Source organism: Alnus glutinosa, chromosome 5, assembly GCF_958979055.1.
Source record: "Alnus glutinosa chromosome 5, dhAlnGlut1.1, whole genome shotgun sequence".
NCBI classification, from domain to species: Eukaryota; Viridiplantae; Streptophyta; class Magnoliopsida; order Fagales; family Betulaceae; genus Alnus; species Alnus glutinosa.
Window position 1 is genome coordinate 27905418 of NC_084890.1, and position 21388 is coordinate 27926805.

The following is a 21388-nucleotide window of genomic DNA, read 5'->3' on the forward strand; positions in this document are numbered from 1 at the left end:
ATGGAGGGGCCAAATTGAAAAGAAAAAAAATTGAGGGGGCAAAACCAAAAAATTGAAAAATTAAGGGGTAAAATTTTAATTTTAATTTTTTTTTTTTTGGAAAAATATTTTTTTTTAGGGAAAAATTTTGGGGCTTGGGGGGGCCAGGGCCCCCCCTAGCCTCCATGTAGGACCGCCACTGATCCCCGCATACCCGCGGGGATCCCCGCCCCTCAACCCCGCCCCATCCCCACCCGCCCCGTGCGGGTGCATGGGGATTTTCGCTTTCGGAAACCCGCACCCCTGCGGGGGGGGCCAAAAAAGGGGCATCCCCGGCCCCCCCCCCCCCCCCCCCCGCCCCATGCTCAGCCCTACTTACCGTACCCTAAAATAATTTATCTTCATTTCACTTAAAATGAAAAAATCCTTTTAGCTTAGTCATATTATTTAGTGAACATCGGTTCCTAGACCTTATTTTTCATCCCTTTGCCAGAAGAAAAAAATGCCGAAAAGAAAAAGAAAATACAATTTATCTCCCATTAATAAATTGAGAATAATTTAAATCCTATTTTACTCGAATAAATCTCAAGTCATCCAAATGGGGTCATTTTGGGCCTTGTGAAGGGTAATACAAAACGGACATGTCCATGTCCTTCCAGCGGGTTGGCTTGGGAAACCAAGACCAAAATTATCTTCTCAGATATCCAACAGTTTTAAGCTGCCAACCCCCTTATCAGCTTATCTCTTCCCTCCAAACTGCATCATCCTCACCCATAGAGAGTGAAAGAAAGAAGCATGCATTCCTCAATCTGCATGCCCATTTCACCATCTTCCCACACTCTTTTGAAACCAAACAACAACCCTTTTCTGGGTGACTATCTTTGTTCAACACCAAGTTTATCTCTTAGAAGAAGAGCCTCTCTAACTACCAGAGCACTTCTATCATCTACCAAAGAAGCAGTGCTGAAGGATTTTCAAGAAAGAAGAGCCCTCAAGGTACTTTCAGACCCACTTCCCATTTTCTGTAAAGTATTTGTTTTTCTCCTATGTTTAGTTAAGGTAAATTTCTCAACTTCTTGAAACATGACATTTAAGATTTTGTTTTTCTTATTTTATTTTTTTTTTTCGATTTTCACTGCAATCATACAGGGGAATCGATTTGATGCTATTTCTTAAACTCGGTTATTAATTCTTTTGTTTTTCTTTAATTTGTCTCCTTAATGGGCTAGAGAAGGAGCTTTCTCTGCTTTCCAAATGCAATGTTGCACAATTTCAGAGAATTTTAGATTTCACAGTTATATAAAATCCATCTACCTGAATGTATATGTTTTTCATCAAATCCATCTAATGAAGAGAATTTTAATTCAATTGCAAATTGCACCCCTGTATGTACCTAATCGTGTACCTTGCAGATTATCTCAGGATTGCAGAATTTCAATAAAGACAATGTTGCTTCAGTTGTTACTGCTGCAGAGAAGGTAGGTTTGATGTTACCATCTAGGTTATCCTAAGTCACAAATTTTAGATTAATTAACAATTGATATATGAATAACATCACCACCACTTCACCAATTGATGAAATATACGTGGTGTTTGATTACTAAAACTTGTTCGATTGCTAAAACTTTTTAGATGGTGTTTTTCTACTTGTTGGTTGTAATGTGACGTAAAGGTGAAAGTAGTTTTTAGTGTTTTGTTTGTTGAGTTGTTTGTTAATACTTTTGCTTTTTTACTTAAAAACAAAGAGTAGTCCTAAAACCGTTGCCAAACGAGCCTGCTGTAATTTTTTGCACATTGCTTTGGTGGCTCATATAGTTCTACTGTAAGAAATTTTTCATGTATTTCACGTGGTCTGCTTCATGGCGTAGACACAAAAGTTTTCCTTTAGTTATCTCTTTTTGTTAGACCATCATTAATCTCAAAAGCTAAAGTTGATAGGAAATTGTTGATTTAATCATTTAATTTATATTCTAATATTCCATTTTACAAATGGAATATTAATTGAAATAGGAGGTAAATGACGAACACAAGATTCAAACTCATCACCTTTGCTCTGACATCATCTTAAACTACCACTTATTCCAAAAGCTCAAACTTATAGAAAACGGTTAATTTAATCATTTAATTAATATTCTAATACTTTTTTCCTTCAATATTTTAGTTTTTCACATATTGTAAGAACTACATCACACTTGTTCAAATTGTATATGAATGGACAATTAAAAGAAATTGATTGTAAACAACATTACTTGCCATTGTAGTACAAACTAGTAATTGCCTTAACTTTGCTTAATATTTTTCTTACAAGCAAAATTTGGTGAATAGTTTTCTCAACAGTTTACTCTTTACTTAATCCATAGCATTGCTTTGTGCATATGTGCTTTAACTTTGCTATTTCCCTAGCATCAAGATTTTAATTTGCTTCATTACCAGAGTGCAATTTGCATTCTGTTTTTATTTTTATTTTTGTCGAAAGTCACTGACCTCCCAAAGTTCTAGCTCATATTATCATGTCTTCATTCCTACAGGGGGGAGCAACTCATGTGGATATAGCTTGTGACCCAGAGTTAGTGAAGCTTGCCATCAGTTTAACTTCTCTTCCGGTAAATTCATATTCTCCAAAAGGCATTCTTGATCATATGCTTTCAAATTGTACATTAAAGGAAGAGATTCTAATTATTTCCGGCCATCACATATTTGCTTGTACTTTGTGGCACATAAATGTATCTTGATAAACAACAATTTTAGATCTATAATATGAGATGGTTGAGGGAAAAAAAACAGAATGAAAGTGAAGAAGACCAGAACTCCATATGATGTGTTTAAGCTTCAAAATTTGAGTGTTCTGTTATTTATGATGAATCAATATATCATCGGCAACCCCATTAAACCAAGCATCCTTACTTTATGTTGAGAAGATGCTAATGGACTTATAAACATGTTGAAAATGCTATAGCAGTTTTATTTTTGTGGATTGAATGTCTTCCCTTTGCAGGTATGTGTTTCTTCCGTGGATCCAAAAGCATTTGCAGTTGCTGTTGAAGCAGGGGCACTAATGGTTTGATCACAATCTTGTTACTTAAATTTTGTATTTGAGTCCATAAGTTTGAATTCTTGAGTCAGTGCCTCTTTACTGGAGTGCTACAAGAATTGAAAAGAATATTACAAACCGCATTGTTAAATTGTATTAATAAAGCTGATCGTACGTGCAGGTTGAGATTGGAAACTATGATTCGTTCTATGAGATGGGAGTGGTTTTCTCTCCAGAGCAGGTATAGATTGAATAATTCCCCATGAATAAATTTAGCTAGAAACACCCTGGAATGAGAGTACATTCTGCAGTGTGTCTACCGATTTGCTAATGTGAATAGATATTAGAGATTGAGAAACCTTAAACTAGAAACTAACTAGACATAGACTTCTATCTTAAAATGGAAAATGAATAAAAACTGAAATACGTCATTTTTATGCATGGACAAGTGTATGTCTTGTTTGTGTTTATGTATAGAGGGTGACTTAAAAGTTTATAATGGTGCTGAATCTTAGTGTAAATACACAACTGAGAACAATTTGGAAAATTTCCTGAGTGGGTTGCCAATTACTCCTTACGGGCTCTATGCAACTCTTAAGGAAATTCAGGACTTTTAAGAAATAACTTCATCAAATTCTTCATTAATTCTCTCCTAATGTCCCATAGAAAAGGGAAAAGAAAAAATCTTTCCAATCAATTTAGCTTCATTTTTTCTAAAGGAATCCTATCAGCATCAGTCAGTTTATTTGGATTCCTACTGTTAAAGAAGGCTGTCGTGGTTTCATTTTTTCTTTTTCTTTTTTTCACATGTTGAGTGCTTTTCTTTTGCAGATATTGAATCTAACAAAGGAGACCAAGAGGATTCTTCCATCTGTGACCTTATCAGTAACCGTGCCTCACACACTAAGCCTACCTGATCAGGTTACAAGCAGCGTTTCTGCTAAAAAGGTGTTCCATTTCTCCACCATATGTTTGATTTAATCTTAGTATCTGAATTACCAACAGGTCAAGCTTGCAGAGAATCTGGAACAGGAAGGTGTTGACATTATTCAAACGGAAGGAGGGAAAAGTTCTTATCCTTCAAAATCTGGTGTTCTTGGTTTGATTGAGAAGGTAACGCAAATGAATCTTACAGTAATCTCTTTTACTACAGTTTTTTTCCAAAGAAAATTATATTTAGTGGACAAAATATAAGGATTCACACACAAAATGTGCGCGCATTGTCAGTGCAATGCCGAATCCAGGTCTGGAGAATGAACACTTGAAAGTAGCAAAATTGACAAATGACTCACTAAACAGAATAATACATCTTCTGAACATATAAGGGTTTTGGGCCCAAATTTTTCTTCTGCATCATCAACAAGCATCCGGTAACATTTTAAAAATGCTTCGCAAAGTACTTGTTTCACATAGTTCCTGATGCTTTGTACATGCATTTTGTTCTCAAGTTACAATACAGGACAGTCAGTTTGAACTTTTATCCGTGCTCGAAGTAAATCTTAATTGGTCGTCTAACTGAAGGCGTCATTGTCTAAATTTGTAGATCTTTTAGAGTTATGACAGAGGCTGCTCTGCATGAGTGCTTCAGTGTAAATAAGTTGCCTGTAATGGGAGCTGGGATGAAGATTAATGTTTTTAAACTTCAATAGGCATAACTACTTGGTCTTCTTGGAAGTTCAAATTGAAAAGAGTGGCCTAATAGTGCAATAATCTCATTTGCATTAACTAATGAGTTTGCTTGGGATATTGGTAATTATAGGCCACACCAACATTGGCAGCTGCATATTCTATTTCACGGGCCGTCAAGATTCCTGTCATGTGTTCATCTGGACTGAGTGCAGTTACAGCACCAATGGCCATCACAGCGGGGGCTGCGGGGGTGGTATGTACACATACATCATTGTTTTATCCCTAGATCTGCGTCGAAATCTTTATGATAAATGCACCCTAATAAAAATATTAAGACTCTTGTTAATTTATTCTTTTTTCTGAGATTAACTAATATTGTTATGATGTATGACACAGGGTGTGGGTTCAGCAGTGAACAAGCTTAATGACGTCGTTGCAATGATCGCGGCAGTCAGAAGTATCGCCAATTCATTAGAGGCATCAGCTGGTAGACACAGCACATCTGAAGAAAGAGCTTTGCAAATGTGATTCACAGATTCTCATGTTCATTATAGGAATAAAATTGCTTAGACCGGAAGCCCTTCACAAGAACAAGAGACATAATAGCCATTTTCTTTTTGTTTTTCCTTTTCCCCATCATCACTTCATGAGGTGATACCATACCTGTTCTAGTTGCAGAATGCATAAATCCTACATGTACTAGAATTTAGAACTTAAAAAAGTTTGTCCTATGGTGGTTATAATTGATTCGTCGCCATAAATGCCATGAATAAAGTATAATTCTAAATGGTTGTTTACAGTCTCCTAACCACAGTACTGATGAGCAACATTGTTTCCTAGTCATGAGCTCTCAATGTTTTCGTCCACATGAAGCATGAGGCACACACCCAGAAAAGAATAGTCTCAAAGTAATTTTTCCACTAATCTGAGATAGCCAACCCCATGATCGGGAGGGAGCAACTTGGCGATCAAGAGAATAACTCAACGATTGAAACTCCAGCGCTCGGGGCTTGAAAGCTCAATGGTTGAAATAGAGTGCTAATCACTGTTGTATGAGCAAGATAATTATGTTGATTAACATCTCATTCGAGGTGGGTATCAGTTCGGTTAAGTTGATTTTTAGTTCGGTTAAGTCGGTTAATTAACCAACTTCATTCCGACAAACTATATTTTTAAAAATATCGATTAAGTCGGTTAAGTTGGTCCGTAGGCGGTCGGTTAAGTCGGTTAATAGGTGGTCGGTTAAATCGGTTAAGTTGGTTAACATTCAATTAACATGGGTAATGAAACGACGTCGTTTTGATTTTTTTAAAAGAAAATAATAATAATAATAATAATAATCCGTTTTATGTCTATTTGGTTAAAAGGTGGTTTGGTTCGGCTCAGTAAGTCGGTTAAAAATTTTAGCCAAACCAACTTTCGAAAATAAAAATTATACAGACTACCGAACGGGAATTAGTCGGTAGGCGGTCGATGGCAGTTCGGTAAGCAGTCGGTAGGCAGTAGTCGAATAACTTGCCTACTCCTACATCTCTTCATAGCATCAAACGTCCAAGCCTTGGAACATAAGTTCACTGGCTTGAAAAACGAGTCATCCCATCCTTCCTTTTAGATAGGCTCGAAGGGTGTTGGTGTATACGCTTGTAACACCTAAGAAGTAATTAAAAAACTGAATTAAGTAGACACGGTAATAATATATATATATATATATAAAAGCCGAGTTCTAACTTAGAGTTGGCCTAGAATTGTGACATGTGGCTTGAACCCATCATTTTAAACACTAAACCGGTCTTTTAAGTAAAAAAACCGATGAATTTTAAAGGTTGAACCGGTTTTATCATGATTTTAATAAATTTATTGTGCTTTAATGAAAAGATAATAGGTGTGAATCTTCATGAGACCAAAATAAAGACTTTTTCGCATTATAGCATTAAGTGGTGAGATTTTTTTAAAAATAAAAAATAAAAAATTAAACACTTTTCCTTATCATATATATATAAAAGCTAAGTTTTGCCTAAAAGTGAACCTATACTCTGACCGAAAATGATTTGTGGGGGACGAAAAATCGTCCCCCATCACCCTCTTTTTGGTTTTTTAAACAAAAAAAAAAAATCAAAATTTGTTATTTGATAGTCACATCAAAGGACAAATTTTTATTTTATTTTTATTAAAAAATAAGAAAGAGGGTGATGGGGGATGGAAAACGTCCCCATGTATCAGCTCTCTACTCTGACACATGGCATGAACCAGCAATTGTAAAAACTGAACCGGTTTTTAATGTGCATGTGTTTTGATAACAAAAATAAAATAAAAAATTCTGCCAAACCCAAACGTTTTCTTCTCTCCCTTCTCTCTCTAAACCCAAACGTTTTCTTCTCCACCGTCCCTCCCTTCTCTCTCTTAAATGTCACGGACGTTCTATCTCCCTCTCTTTCTTCTTTACTCTTTCCCTTCTTTCTCTCAGAAGAAAACCTATGTTTGGCCGGAGACTTCTGTGGTATTTTGCGGTGTCTCCGACGAAGTTGTGGCCGTTTCCAACGACACTAGGTTGTCGCCAGTGATTTTCCGGCGTGTGGAAACGGTTGTGGCCATGTGATTTCTTTTTTTGAAGATCCCTTTTGGCAATTGGTGGATTATTTCGTTGATGACCTTCCAGTGGGTGATTTAGAAGAGTTTTTCGGTGATTTTTCCTAAGTTTCAAGCATTAAATTATCAAAGGTAATATTAAGCTACACATGTTATGTATAGATTTTTCTATTATTTGAGGCTGAATGTATTTAATCAACTTAGTTAGTTATAATCAAAGTTAAGTTAGCCAGCTAGTTATGAGTTAGTTTACGGTTATTGTTCTCTTCTGCTCATACTTGTATAACATACGATTCTGTAACTTTGGTTTTCACTTGAATACAATTTCTGCACAATTCCAGAATTCTTTTCTTCTCTAATTTTCATTTATGATATGGTATCAGAGCAAATCTGAAACCCTAGCTTTTCTGCTCTTCAATTTCCTTTCTTTGCCTTCAATCTTGATTTCTAGAATTGTTTAAATCCTTTGTTCATGGGATCCATCTCTGGAATTCCGAATCTTTCTTCAATGGATTCGAACCCAATGTACCTTCACCATGGAGACAGCCCTGGTTCCGTTCTGGGCACTCAGCTGCTCACCGGCGACAATTATTTCACTTGGAGCCGGTCGATGTACATGGCTTTGTCTGCAAATAACAAACTTCAGTTCATCAATGGTACTTTGCCAAAACCGAGCCCTACAAATGCGGATTATTCATCATGGACGCGCTATAACGACATGGTTTTGTCTTGGATTATCAATTCAGTTTCTAAAGAAATTGATGTAAGCATCATCTTAGTTGATTCCGCCGAAATCATGTGGAATGATTTGCGAGACCGTTTTTCTCAGCAAAATGGACCTAGAATCTATCAAATCCAGAAGGCAATTTCTGCTATGTCACAAGAAGATCAATCTGTAAGTAGTTATTTTACTACTCTCAAAGGATTGTGGGATGAGTTGTTGATTTACCGTCCCTTACCTATTTGCCTTTGCGGCAAATGTTCTTGCGGTGTCTTGAAAACCCTCACTAACTATCATCATCAAGAGTATGTTCTTCAGTTCTTAATGGGACTGAATGAATCTTATTCACATATAAAAGGTCAAATTTTGTTGATGGATCATCTTCCTCCCATCAACAAAGTTTTCTCCTTGGTTGTTCAGCATGAACGCCAAAAGGAAATCTCTGGCTCTCTCGGTTCTATGAGTCAGAACACTGTTGCCTTATTAGCTAAGGCATCTTCTCCATCTCAATCTACCTATTCTCGACCTGCTGGGAATCCTTCTCATTTTGGTAAGCCTCCTTTTGCTCGAAAGGATCGTCCTACATGCAGCCACTGTGGACTTCATGGCCACACTATGGAGAAGTGCTACCATTTACACGGTTTTCCTCCCGGTTTCAAGTTTACAAAGGGAAAGAATGATGTTGATTCTCATTCTGCAAATCAGGTCTCAGAGAGTGAATCTCCTTATATTGCTCTGTCTATCATCTAGGAGCAAATTCAACAACTCTTTGCTATGCTTAAGCCTCATTCCGAATGGGTGTCATCAGTGAATCAGGTTGCCTCACCTCAAGCTCATCTTGTTCCCCATATGTCAAGTAAAATACTCATTTCTTCCAATCTTTCTAAATTTTCAGAACATTCTGTTTTTTCTTCTATTTACTCATTTCAAGTTGCTTCTCAACTTGTTAATCATCCGTGGATTATAGACATGGGAGCCACTGACCATATAGTTTGTTCCATTTCTTTTCTTACCACAATTACAGCCACCATTTCTAAATCTGTTAAACTTCCTAATGGTCAATTTGCCTCTGTTACTCATGTTGGAACTGTTAAAATTTCTGCTTCTTTGACATTAACCAATGTCCTTTGTGTTCCTTCTTTTTCTTTCAATCTTATATCAGCAAGTAAACTAACCAAGTTATTCTCTTTTTGTCTTATTTTTCTTGCTGATTTCTGTTTCATTCAGCACCTGTTGACATGGAAGATGATTGGAGTGGGTAGAGAATGTGGTGGCTTGTTCCATTTGATCACCAAACCAGTATTACCTTCACTTCCTCCATTTCTTGCTCAAAGTTTGCTTGTTAAATCTGTTTCTTCAGATGTTTGGTACTTTAGATTAAGACATTTGTTTGATTCTCGTGTTAAGCTTCTTAGTCAATATGAGTCCAACATATGTGTAAATTTAGATAAATGTTGTACTATCTGTCCTTTGGCTAAGCAACATCGCTTGCCATTTCCTGTAAGTACTTCATGTTCAAATAAAACCTTTGATTTGATCCATTGTGATATTTGGGGTCATTTTTCTGCTAATTCTCTTAATGGTGTTAAATATTTTCTCACCATTGTTGATGATTTTTCTCGTTTTACTTGGATCCATTTGATGGTTACTAAGTCTCAAACCCGAAACTTAATTACAGCTTTCATTCATCTAGTTGAAACCCAATTTGATTCTAAAGTCAAATGCTTGCGCAGTGATAATGGAATTGAGTTTCAAATGCCCACATTTTATCAATCTAAAGGCATCATTCATCAATTGAGTTGTGTTGAGACACCTCAACAAAATTCAATTGATGAACGAAAATACCAACATTTGTTAAATGTTGCTCGTGTTTTACGGTTTCAAGCTAATCTTCCTTTGTATTTTTGGGGTGAGTGTTCTTTCAGCTGCTCATATTATTAATCGGATTCCTACCCCCACTTTGCCAAATAAAACTCCATACGAATGTCTTTTTTCCACTCTTCCTAGTTTCTCTCATCTTCAGGTCATAGGTTGTCTTTGTTTTGTTTCTACTCTTTCAAGAAATCATTCTAAGTTTGACCCTCGTGCCAAACCTTGTGTTCTTGTTGGTTATCCTTATAACATAAAATGATATAAATTGTTTGATATTTCTTCTCATACTCTAATTGTTTCTCGTGATGTATTTTTCATGAAGATGTGTTTCCTTATCATGATCATTTTAAATCTTCATATCCACAATATCATAATCTAGTTTTACCTAATTCTATATCTGATTGTAATGATATTGATATTGTTCATCCCACATCTTCATCTCCTAATTCAGCTTTTCATGAATCCACTTCTAATTCTTCTCCTTCTCATACTATGCCACTCATTCATGTTTCTAATTCTCCTAATATTGTTCCTGCCCCTCAGCCCCTGGTTCTAATGCTCATACTGTTCCACCTATTCGCAAGTCTTCACGGGTCAAACACAAACATAGTTACTTACGTCAATTCCATTGTCAAATGGCTACTGCTTCTCATTCTTCTCACTTTTCTCCAATTTCTTCCACTGTTTCAGGTATTCCTCATTCTCTTTCTAATGTTCTTTCTTATGATAAATTGTCTCCATCTCATCAACATTTTGTTTTTTCCATTTCTACTTCAATTGAGCCACAATATTATCACCAAGCTGTTCAACACCCTTGCTGGCGTGAGGCTATGCAAGCTGAGATAAAGGCACTTGAGGCCAATAACACATGGACTTTTGTTCCTTTACCATCTAATAAAACTCCTATAGGCTACAAATGGGTCTATAAGATCAAGCATAATTCGGATGGCTCCATTGAACATTACAAAGCTTGGTTGGTTGCCAAAGGCTTCACTCAATGTGAAGGCCTCGATTATTTTGAGACTTTTTCCCTTGTTGCCAAACTTTCCACCGTTCGATGCCTTCTTGCATTGGCTGCCATCAAAGGTTGGCATCTTCACCAACTTGATGTCAACAATGCTTTTTTGCATGTGGATCTAGATGAGAAAGTGTATATGAAGCCACCTCTCGGTTTTATCACCAAGGGAGATACTCGTGTTTGTCGGTTGAATAAATCATTGTATGGTTTGAAGCAACCCTCTCGCCAATGGTTTTCTAAGCTCTCCTCAACTTTACTTCTTATTGGTTTTACTCAATCCAAATCAGATTATTCCTTATTCATCAAGTCTCATGGATCTTCCTTTATGGCACTTTTGGTCTATGTAAATGACATAGTTTTAGCAAGTAATGATACTCATGCTATTGCTGAATTTACTACTCTTCTCAATTCTAAATTCAAGCTTAAGGATTTAGGTCCTTTGAAGTTTTTTTCTTGGTTTAGAGGTTGCTTGTATTGCTGCTGGAATTTCTTTATGTCAACGAAACTTTGCTTTGGACATTCTTAGTGATGCTGGTCAGTTGACTTACAAGCCTTCCAAATTTCCTATGGATTCCAATGCTAAGTTTTCAGCTTTAGAAGGTGATGTAATTGATGATCCTAAGTCTTATCGGAGGCTCATTGGTCGGTTGTTGTATCTTACTATCACCTGGCCAGATCTCACATATTCAATGCATACCCTCAGCCAGTTCATGCAAACACCTCGGAAACCACATATGGATGCTGCTATTCGCATTTTTCGGTACATCAAAGCAGCCCCTGGTCAAGGATTATTCTTTCCTGCTGCCTCTTCTTGTCATTTAAAAGCTTTTTCTGATTCGGATTGGGCTGGTTGCCTTGATACACGCCAGTCAATTTCTGGTTTCTGCATTTTTCTGGGTGATTCTTTGATTTCTTGGAAATCCAAAGAAGCAGCCAACGGTTTCCAGATCCTCTGCTGAAGCGGAATATCGTTCTATGGCTGCTACATGCTGTGAACTGACTAGGCTCTTCCATCTTCTTCAGGATTTTCAAGTCCCTCATCCTCAGGCCCCTCTTTTGTTTTGTGACAGCTAAACAGCCCTTCATATAGCTGCAAATCCGGTTTATCATGAAAGAACTAAGCACATAGAGGTTGATTGTCATGTTGTGCGAGAAAAATCCAACTTGGATTGGTCTGAACTCTCCATGTTTCTTCTTCTCATCAGCTGGCTGATTTATTCACTAAAGCTTTTGATTCTGATGTTTTCCATGCTCTTCTTTCCAAGATGAACATTCTTAACATCCATTGTTCATCTTGAGGGGGGGTATTAAGCTACACGTGTTATGTATAGATTTTTCTGTTATTTGAAGCTGAATGTATTTAATCAGCTTAGTTAGTTCTAATCAAAGTTAAGTTAGCCAGCTAGTTATGAGTTAGTTTACGGTTATTGTTCTCTTTTGCTCATACTTGTATAGCATACGATTCTGTAACTTTGGTTTTCACTTGAATACAATTTCTGCACAATTCCAGAATTCTTTTCTTCTCTCATTTTCATTTCTGATAGGTAATCCTAACAATTTCTCTTGATTCTTTTGGGTTATTGAAATATGAAATGAGTTTTGGTTTGCTGATTGTTGGATTTGTGATTCACGGCTGGGTGTTACGGTTGAGCCTTGATTATGGGTTGATTTTTTTTTTTTGGTATTTACGGCTGGGTGTTACCTTCTGTTTTGGGTATTTTTTGAAGGGAGGATTCACGAAACTGGACTCTGACTTTATGGCAATCATATAATCTATAAATTAAGTTTCTTTTCGGAGGGCTGTTCATAAAATTAGTGACAGCTTTGTTGTTTGGAAGCCATGGGAGTAGCAGCTGCAGATAATCATGATGAGGTTCCACTGTTACAAACTCAACCAGTACTAGTAGAGCCTCTTTTCAAGAGAACCGGTTTGTTTTCGTTGAATATTACTTCATTTCTATGTCTAATTAAGGGATATATATATATATATATATATATATATATATATATATATATATATATATATAAAGTTGCTAGACACACACGGTGATTTAGAAGAGTTTTCCGGTGATTTTTCCTAAGTTTCAAGCATGAAATTATCAAAGGTAATCCTAACAATTTCTACCCTTGCTTCAGAATTGAAAGAGGGCAATTTGTAACGCTCATTTGGGGCTTTCGGTATGTATATTCTTCTCCTCTCTCTCCGATTAGTTTTTTTTTTCCTCTCATCTTTCTTCGTCTATTTTCTTTTCTTTTATGCTCTCTTCTCTTATCAACCCATATCCATTGCTGTTTGAAACTCATTAACAGGACATGTTCTCTCCAACCCCTCTCTTCTTCTCTCTCTCTCTCTCTCTCTCTCTCTCTCTCTCCATGACCTGCAAATGGTAATTGGATTGAAGTCATGATTTGATATTTCCGTGATAGTTTATGCAGAGATTTTTACAGTGAAATATGAAAATTATGTAGAGATTATTTAGTTGATGTAATGAAAAAATTAATATGTAAGACTATATTGAATGCAAGATTGTCTTCTATTCTATTATGTTATAACTTTCTTATACAGCAAATTAAGCGAGAACCTTCTCTCTATGATCGGAATACACAAGCTCAACATTTAAGAAAGAATTATAGCTAGGAAGTTAATGAATTCAGTGTGCTGATATTGTAATTCCTTGAATTCCTAAAGGGTTTTATTCTCAATAAAATTCAGTTGAATTGAAGCAAAACAGAGTACCCTCTTCGGTGGCAGAGTACCAAGCAAAACAGTTGAATGGTTTGTTTTGTTTGTTGTGCTATTGTTTCCAAACTAAAGCATAGTGTCTGTAATTATGTAATACATTACATGGCCGTATATAATGTTCGTGTTTTTTGAATAAAAAAGAAAGCTCTCTGACTTGGAGCTTTCGGTATGTTTATTCTTCTCCTCTCTCTTCAATTAGGGCCTACACCAAGCTCAAAAGGTTCGTATTTTGATTGGAAGTCTCTCTAAGTTGGGAAATATGAGATTTTATTTTTATTTTTCCTTTTAAAAGTCAATTGATTTTTATTTTTCTGTTGTCACTTTTGTTTTGGTTGTTTTCTTAGAAAATTTTATTGAGAACAAAGTATGTTCTTTGTTGAGATAGATTCCGGTAGGTGACGTGTCGATCAGCAATTTGTTGAGGTGCTCCTTCTAAACCTGCAAGTAAAAACCGACAATCTCGCTCCAATGCTTAAGTAAGTGTATAATTTTTAAGAGTAAATGCTCAGAGTAATAGTAAGGAGATTAATTAGCGTACCTCAATATCTGAAGGGTCTCTGATATTTATAGAGTTTTAGGAGCAGTTAATCGATTCCCTGTACATAAGGGAATCGGTAGTTGGTGAAGACGTGGCTTCAGGTGCACGGATATTTCGGGTCCACGACCGCTTATCCAGGGTGCACGATCCTTTATGGGTGACGTGCCATTGATGAAGCTTCGGATGCACGATTTAGTTTAGTATCGTGCGTCGTGTCCCTTAAATCCCGGGTAATCCCGAGATGTACGCGGGCGCATGTGTTACAAAGCATTCGGGTCGTCAACCTGAGTCGGGTGGTTGGGTCGAGTTGGTTGAACCAGTTGGGCCCAAACGACAGGATTGGGCCCGGATGGACTAATCTCTCTTGAACGTTGGGACCTGGTCGGGTGGACCCAATGGGCCTGGTTCTCGGGTTGGGTTGGCAACCGAGAAGGCCAATATTCTCCCCAACATTCTTCCTGTTTTTTCAAGCTTTTCTTGATTTTTCTATTTTCGATAAAATTTTCTTACTTTGTTTGTTTGTTTTATGTTTTCATTGGATGAATTCTGTATTAGAGTGACAGTAAAATTTGGATAGAGAATCTAATAACAGTATTTTCAACTTGGCACATGTATGTATTAATTGAGGGATAATTATACTTTAACATGAGTGATCAGTGGCAAGGGCTTTTATTATTTGCTTTGGCTATGTTCCATTGATAGACATGGATTGTATTTACTCTTAACAAAACCGTTTCTATTCTTTTTCTGTACTACTGTTTCTATTCTTCTTCTTCTTTTTCTTTTTTTATTATTTTTTATTTTTTTATTTTTTTTATTGAAATGGCTTATCTTTCCTTTTGTAAATTTTACACTGAATTCAGATAAATGATGATAAGAGAGAGATAGAGTTTCTTATAAAAAAAAAAGAGAGTTTCTTATCATTGTTTTTGGTACAAAGTATGACGATTTTTTTTTTTTTTTTTTTTTGGTACAAAGTATTATAGTTTTTTTAATGAGATTAAACTTTATGAATTTTTAAATTTATTTAATACTTACGTCTATACTATTGAGTAAAAAATTGTTGTTCAAAATGATCTTATAAACAATTTTTCTGTATATTTTTTGGTAACAATTAGTTAAATGAGTGGGAAAAGAAAATTGATTACTAATAATCTTTTAAAACTTTTCAAATAAATTGTAATAAAAAAAAAAAATAATAATAATAAATTAAAAAAAAAAAAAAAAAAAAGAAAAAAAAAAAAGAAGAAGCGCCCTCATATAGTGGGTTATAAGCTAGTTGAATTAATAACGAAACAAAACACTTACAAGTTTTAAGGAAAGTCTAATTTTCAGACTGGCATCTGAACGAAAAGTCAAAAGTCTCCCTGAATAGTCCATTCCATTCTTGTTTTCCTTTCCATCCGAATGGGCATCCGGCAGAATGTCTCATTCGATTCCCGCTCCATTTCTGTTTTAATGGGAGTGTTAACGTGGGCCTTGCTCTATTTACGTTCCAACTTCGTTCGAACGTAGCTAACCAAAGAACTTCAAGAAGGGAGGGGTATAAAGAACTCATTGAGAGATACAATCATACAACCATCTAGAATCAAACAAGCGAAACGCTTATCCAAGCATAACCAAAATATGACCAAATTTGAGTAAAATAGTGAACTTTTACTCCCATGCAGGCCATTGAGAACCAACTCATGAACACTTTCCGAGGAACAATAAAGCATATATGTAATCACAAGTTGCTGCTAATTTTCTTTGGCTAATATTGCAGCTAGTTGCTCTTTTCTAGAGCTAATAGTAAAATTCATGATTTCCATTTCTTTTCCTCTGAAAGGCTCTGTTTTTCAATACTTGGGCAAGATCTCATCACCACAATACTTCCCCTGCTGCCCGTTAAGTCTCCGGTACATTTCCATTGCGTTTCGAAGTCATGGTACACTCAAATCCACGACTCGGGTTTCATGAAGATGCATCTCGATCGCTCTATTGAGACCAATAGAGAACACCCCCCCCTTGTGGAGACATATAATAAGGTTGGTCAGACATAGGATTATTGCTTGGTAAACTTTTCCAAAGAGGATCGGTTCGGCAAGCCAGTGAAGATCTTCCTGCAACCATTCTACGATCCGATAATATCCACCAGCATCATAGGCTGTTGCAACGGCTTGGTTTACATCAAACTTGATCATGAAATTGTGACTTGGAACCCATCAATCATAAAATACAAGAAATTACCCTTCGAGCCAACCATACGATTTCGTGATCTCAAGAAGTGATTCAATTTTGCATTCGGGTATGACCCGTTTGGAGGTTTCGGGTGGATCGATATGTGTTTCCGTGTGTGGTGTGTCACAATTCATTGATGATGAGCCACAAGAAACTGACGTTTGGATGATGGAGTACGGGGTGGCAAGTAGTTGGAGTCGGTTTTATGCTGTTTGTGTGCCTCTCTACCGCCAGTCTGTAGTGTTTTCAACCGACGGCGAAGAGGTTTTGATACAGCACGGCACGGTGGGGAAGGAACTCGCTTGGTATGACATTAAAGAAAAAAAAAAGAAAAAAAAAAGACAGGATTGTTGAGATTGATCTGCATATTACAAGTAAATAGATATCTTGGATAGAGACTGATGTGGGAACTGGAAGCCTCGCTCGGGTGGATGGTGATAGTGTGTGAGCAGCTTGTATTAATCATATGTTCTTTATAATATACCCTGTTGATTATGTAATCCACATGGAATGAAATCGAAATCCCAATCACCTCCTAATTTGGAATGAGATTTACATCATTTGAAGGAAACAATATAAGACAAAGGTCAATTTGTGGGGAAGAAGATGAATATATAGTGAGAAAACAAACAGAAATCAAATCGATGCATAGTGAGAAAATAAAGCCACTCTTAATATACACGTGGTGCGGCCTCCAGCTTCTTATCTGTAGCAGCAGAAGATAAAAGAGAGCATTAGTTTAGGCTACATCGGCACTGTCCAAGATGAATATCTGGTTTAGCCAAAATATATCAAAGCAATAAGGAGATAGAATTTTACTGCAATTAGATCCAAAGATATCACTGCTTGATAATGAAGTAGTTGGACTGATCATCGGTGTTGTATATTGACTCGAACCATCCCGTTTTATAGATTCTCCCTGCTGCTTAACCCCACAAAATTTACAAGACCAAATGGGATCTCCAGTATCAAATTTTAAACAATTCCCATTCTTCTGTCGGCTCTTTTCCTCCAACTTCAATAATTCTACACCACAATTGTGACACATGCTCTACACATCTTATCCCAAAATGAAAAGAACCAGCAAATAGTATTTTCTAGATGAGGTCCAACGATTGTCACCTATTTAGTTCAAGCAAAGGGAAAGTTAAATTAAGAAACAAGAAAAGCATCGACCTATTATCAACCACTTATTACAAACACCACCTCCAATACTTGATCCAATAATCTTAAAATACAAATAAGTTATAAAATATATACACTTTTTTTTTTTTTTGATTAGTAGTTGCACAATATATACACATAACTTAGCAAAGTAAGAGAGAAAAGTGAGAAGACAAAGGAATTTATCCAAACAATATAATATATAATACCCTCGAATCCAAACTCTCAACTTTGTACTACCCAATATTAAATTGTCCACTCCTGAAAACCTAAATTTTGCTGGATATAGGAACAGAATCCACCTAACAGAAGAACTTATCCAAACATCTCGCCTAGAAGCGATTCAAGTAGTCATGTTGCAGAATCAATACCGAAACTTGATAGTAAAACAACCATTTGCTACCCCAGACACCCAAATTTACAAAATAAAGAAAATCCATAAAATCAAAAGAACATACAGATGTACCACGAATTCATAGAAAAATCATGGGCGATAACAATTTCACTATTCAAAACAAAGACTGAAAAACAAGTGAGAGACCCAAATCTTGAATCTTTACCTCCACACCAAGAGAAGCACCTCAAACTGTCCACAGACAAGGATACAACCACTCCAACGATTCTACAAAAGAACAAAACCCAATTCACTAGAAGGATCAAAATGTTGAATATCAACTAACTAGAAGAAATCAGTAAGTAAACCTAGATTTCAGACAAAACCCATCAAGAAAAGCAAACCATTGACAACGATTCTACAAAAAGTACAAATTAAAAAGAAAAAGAATTTAGAGTTACCAGGAGGAGGATCAGGGTCATGCAGTTCAGGGGGCAAAAAGCAAGCTTTGATCTTTCTTTGATTGAAGTAAGTGAGAAAGAGCACGGGAGGGAGAGACAGCGCGTGAAAGAGAGGACGGGAATATCAAATGGGTTGAGAAAAGAATTGGCGAAACATTGAGGCTTGGCAGACCAGACAAGTGTATCTGACAAGAGGCTAAAACATTGTAGCACTACCGAGCTCGTTGCAGATGGTATTTTGAGGGAAATAGCAAAATTTGGTGAGCTCATTAGGAGTGCTCTAAATGATGTTGCTCTATGTCAAAATAGTACAATAAAATAAAATACAAACACAGATCAAGACCGAGGATGCAAATTTGCTATTAATCTGTTTCATATCGTACATTCTCAAGAATGTAGAGATGGAAACAGATTACTAACAGCAACTAACCAAAAGTCAGGAATGAGGATTTAATAATCTCATTCCGCTGATCATAAACAGGCCTGAGTCATCATACTTCTGCTCCACTTCCAGGACCTTATCACTGGCCTCCTCATTGATCTAGAACACTTGCAAAAAAAAAAACCCAAGTTAGGACAGCATCACTGGCACAGATCATAAGTAAAACATATCATATGCTACAACCCAATCAGCAATATTTAAGAGGTAAACAGGAGGCCTCCAACAGAAATAAAAGCTAATACATATCCAAATCCCATGCATTATTCCAATCTAAATATGAAGCTAAAGCTACAAACTATAAGATATGATACAACATTCACAGTCGATACATGCAATGAACAAATAAATAAAACAACTCAAACTACAAACAACAACTCAATGTTCAAAATGAAACATGCAGAGAAATAAGAAGAAAAAAAACAAACAAACAAACAATTAGATTTACAGGTGGGTCTTAAGAATTAAGACGTATCATCAAGACCATTGGCACCCCTTGCTTCCATATTCCAGTGCCATCCAAAATTATTGCAATGAATTTGGATTGCTGTGAATTGTGCGGGTATAAGCTAAACTTAAACATTCACTATCCATAACAACTCAGTACACCCACATAAAGAATGTGTACAAATTTACAACGTTGCACAATCTATAGACACTGACATTACTCATTTTGCTATGAATCCATCCAATAAATCAATTCCAGATTTAGTTTAATTTCCTTTACCTAGAAATAAAAATCAAAGCGTGCTTTAAAATTGTGCACTTCTTTGGCATAAAAGTATTAGTTTCGTGCACTTATCCAAACTAACTGAACAGTGGAATTAGGAATCTATTGTAATTAACTAAAATATTACCCAGAAAAAGAAAAGAAAAAGAAAAAAAACAAAAAACAAATAGACAATAGACAATCAACCTATCATGTTTGGTTCCAAGGAGGATACTTGCAAAATCTGAAATCATCATCGAGTGTTGAATGTGAATTATACCTTTTCGAGCTTGTCTTGGATCTCCTGGAACTCCTCGATGGAGAGGACGAGATCTGACTCAATAGGGTCATATACGTAGAAAACTCCACAAAACAATATTGTGCGAATCCAACATATAGCTGAAACAAGATCTGATTGACTCTAAACAAAAAGGATATATATATATATATATATATATAAGCATGTACAAAAGCCCTACAAACAAGAAAAACATGTACAATCATAAATACACACCCATTAAACCCAGATGCAAAATAATTGCAACCAAAGATAGAAAAAGCTCATGCTTCTCTCATATGCGTAAAGGAAAATACATAATCAAAAAAAGATATAGGAACACATGTGCATTGAACTCAATGGTCACGCTCCCCATCAAGAAGAAGGAGGCTTCCCGCAACAAGAGTGAATTTCCGAAAGTTATCGAGCTCCTCTTGAATCTTAACAATGCTGCGTGTCTTCTTTTTTATGTCATACCAAAAGAGTTTCCCATCATACTCCTTCATCAAAACCTCTTTGCTGTCATTTGAGAGGACTAAAGGCTTGCAGTAGAAAGGAGTCTGCCACAACGTATAGAGCAGTGTCCAACTCCCGTACTCCTTCATCACCCATACGTCACTAAATCGTCCAAAATTATCCTCACAAACACAGAGCCATCCTCTCAAGACCTCCAAACAGATATTGAATTGGAAAGTGCCAAACGATTTAGTCGGAAGCGCATGCACTCGGAATTTCTCAGTGCTGAGATCGAATGCGACAATGGTACTTGGTGGTAATATCTCCATCCCACCAACCACCCAATGCAAAGCACCGTTTGAGGAAGCTGGGCCCGATATAATACACCCATAGGAGTCTGTGTCAGGCCATTCGTCTTCTACCCTTGTCCAAGAATGTCCTCTAAGGCTATATACATGATGACCAACTTCAGCGACCTTTGGAACCTGGGTGGGAGACGATGGACGGAGCTTCACAATCCTTAAAACCTTGTAGTCGTCGTTGACCTGGTCGTATCCAAATGCTAATTCTAATTTATAATCAGAATTTTCAATCGGCTTAAAGGGTAACTTCCTGTATTTTCTGATTAATGGGTTCCAAATCACAGTCTCGTTAAGATTGCTGTTCGTGATGGATGTGTTCCAATCCACGGGATAGCTGTGGATGCAAACCAGGCCGTCGCAACAACCTACAATTCTAGTGACTGCTTTTGTTGGATGGTAGAATGGCCGGAAAATCTTCACGGCCTCGCTGCACCGATCCTCGTCGGAAAACTTTACCAAGTAGTAACTATGCGGCGGATTGCCCGTCCTTGTCTTCTCAGCAATGAGAGTGCGTTCTCTGTTGGTCTCGATGGAGCGCCTGAGGTGCATCTTGACGAAATTTGGGTCGTTGATTAGGGCAAACCATGGCTTTGAAACGCACTGGAAACGCACCAGCGTCTTGACTTGTAGTAGGGAAAGTATTTCGGTGATGAGCTCTTGCGGGAATACTGTCGTCATCTTTCGGGGAGTAAATTCCTTCTTCATCTATGGCGGCCGAGGAGGGTTTAGGGTGGAAGATATGGTAGAGTGCACGTACAATGGGCTGATGGGTCTTCCTAGTTCCTAGGCTTCGGAGTTCGGGCTAAGGTGGGATCTTCATGGGCTGATATTTCCTAGTTTTATTTAGCT

The 21388-nt window shown here is 36.8% G+C and overlaps 2 protein-coding genes across 6 annotated transcripts; one reads left to right on the forward strand and one right to left on the reverse strand.

The window, feature by feature from the left end:
- The first annotated feature begins 651 nt into the window (after positions 1–651).
- Positions 652–5438, forward strand: LOC133869365 (uncharacterized protein ycf23-like). Its single transcript, XM_062306343.1, has 9 exons — positions 652–975; positions 1392–1457; positions 2508–2582; positions 2975–3037; positions 3192–3251; positions 3842–3931; positions 4016–4123; positions 4770–4892; positions 5036–5438. Exons 1-9 carry the CDS (start codon positions 775–777, stop codon positions 5165–5167), a joined length of 918 nt encoding a protein of 305 aa, XP_062162327.1. The 5' UTR covers positions 652–774; the 3' UTR covers positions 5168–5438.
- Positions 5439–16790: 11352 nt separating this feature from the next.
- On the reverse strand, positions 16791–21358 carry LOC133869465 (F-box protein CPR1-like). Of its 5 annotated transcripts, none has more exons than XM_062306475.1 (5): positions 19725–21358; positions 18727–18837; positions 18062–18123; positions 17157–17459; positions 16791–17043 (listed from the first exon to the last, which is right to left on the reverse strand). In XM_062306475.1, the coding sequence occupies exon 1, from the start codon at positions 21242–21244 to the stop codon at positions 20078–20080; it is 1167 nt and encodes a 388-aa protein (XP_062162459.1). In that variant the 5' UTR covers positions 21245–21358; the 3' UTR covers positions 16791–17043; positions 17157–17459; positions 18062–18123; positions 18727–18837; positions 19725–20077. The 5 variants fall into 5 exon arrangements, with proteins under 5 accessions (XP_062162459.1, XP_062162457.1, XP_062162458.1 ...); XM_062306473.1 differs by having other exon boundaries at positions 18297–18837; XM_062306474.1 differs by having other exon boundaries at positions 18727–18845.
- Between the last annotated feature and the right edge of the window lie 30 nt (positions 21359–21388).

Coding starts and splice junctions, on each gene's coding strand:
- LOC133869365 (XM_062306343.1), top strand. CDS start 775: ATGCATTCCTCAATCTGCATGCCCATTTCACCATCTTCCCACACTCTT. Junction 1,458..2,507: donor TTGTTACTGCTGCAGAGAAG/GTAGGTTTGATG, acceptor TCATTCCTACAG/GGGGGAGCAACTCATGTGGA. Junction 4,124..4,769: donor TTCTTGGTTTGATTGAGAAG/GTAACGCAAATG, acceptor TGGTAATTATAG/GCCACACCAACATTGGCAGC.
- LOC133869465 (XM_062306475.1), bottom strand. CDS start 21,244: ATGAAGAAGGAATTTACTCCCCGAAAGATGACGACAGTATTCCCGCAA.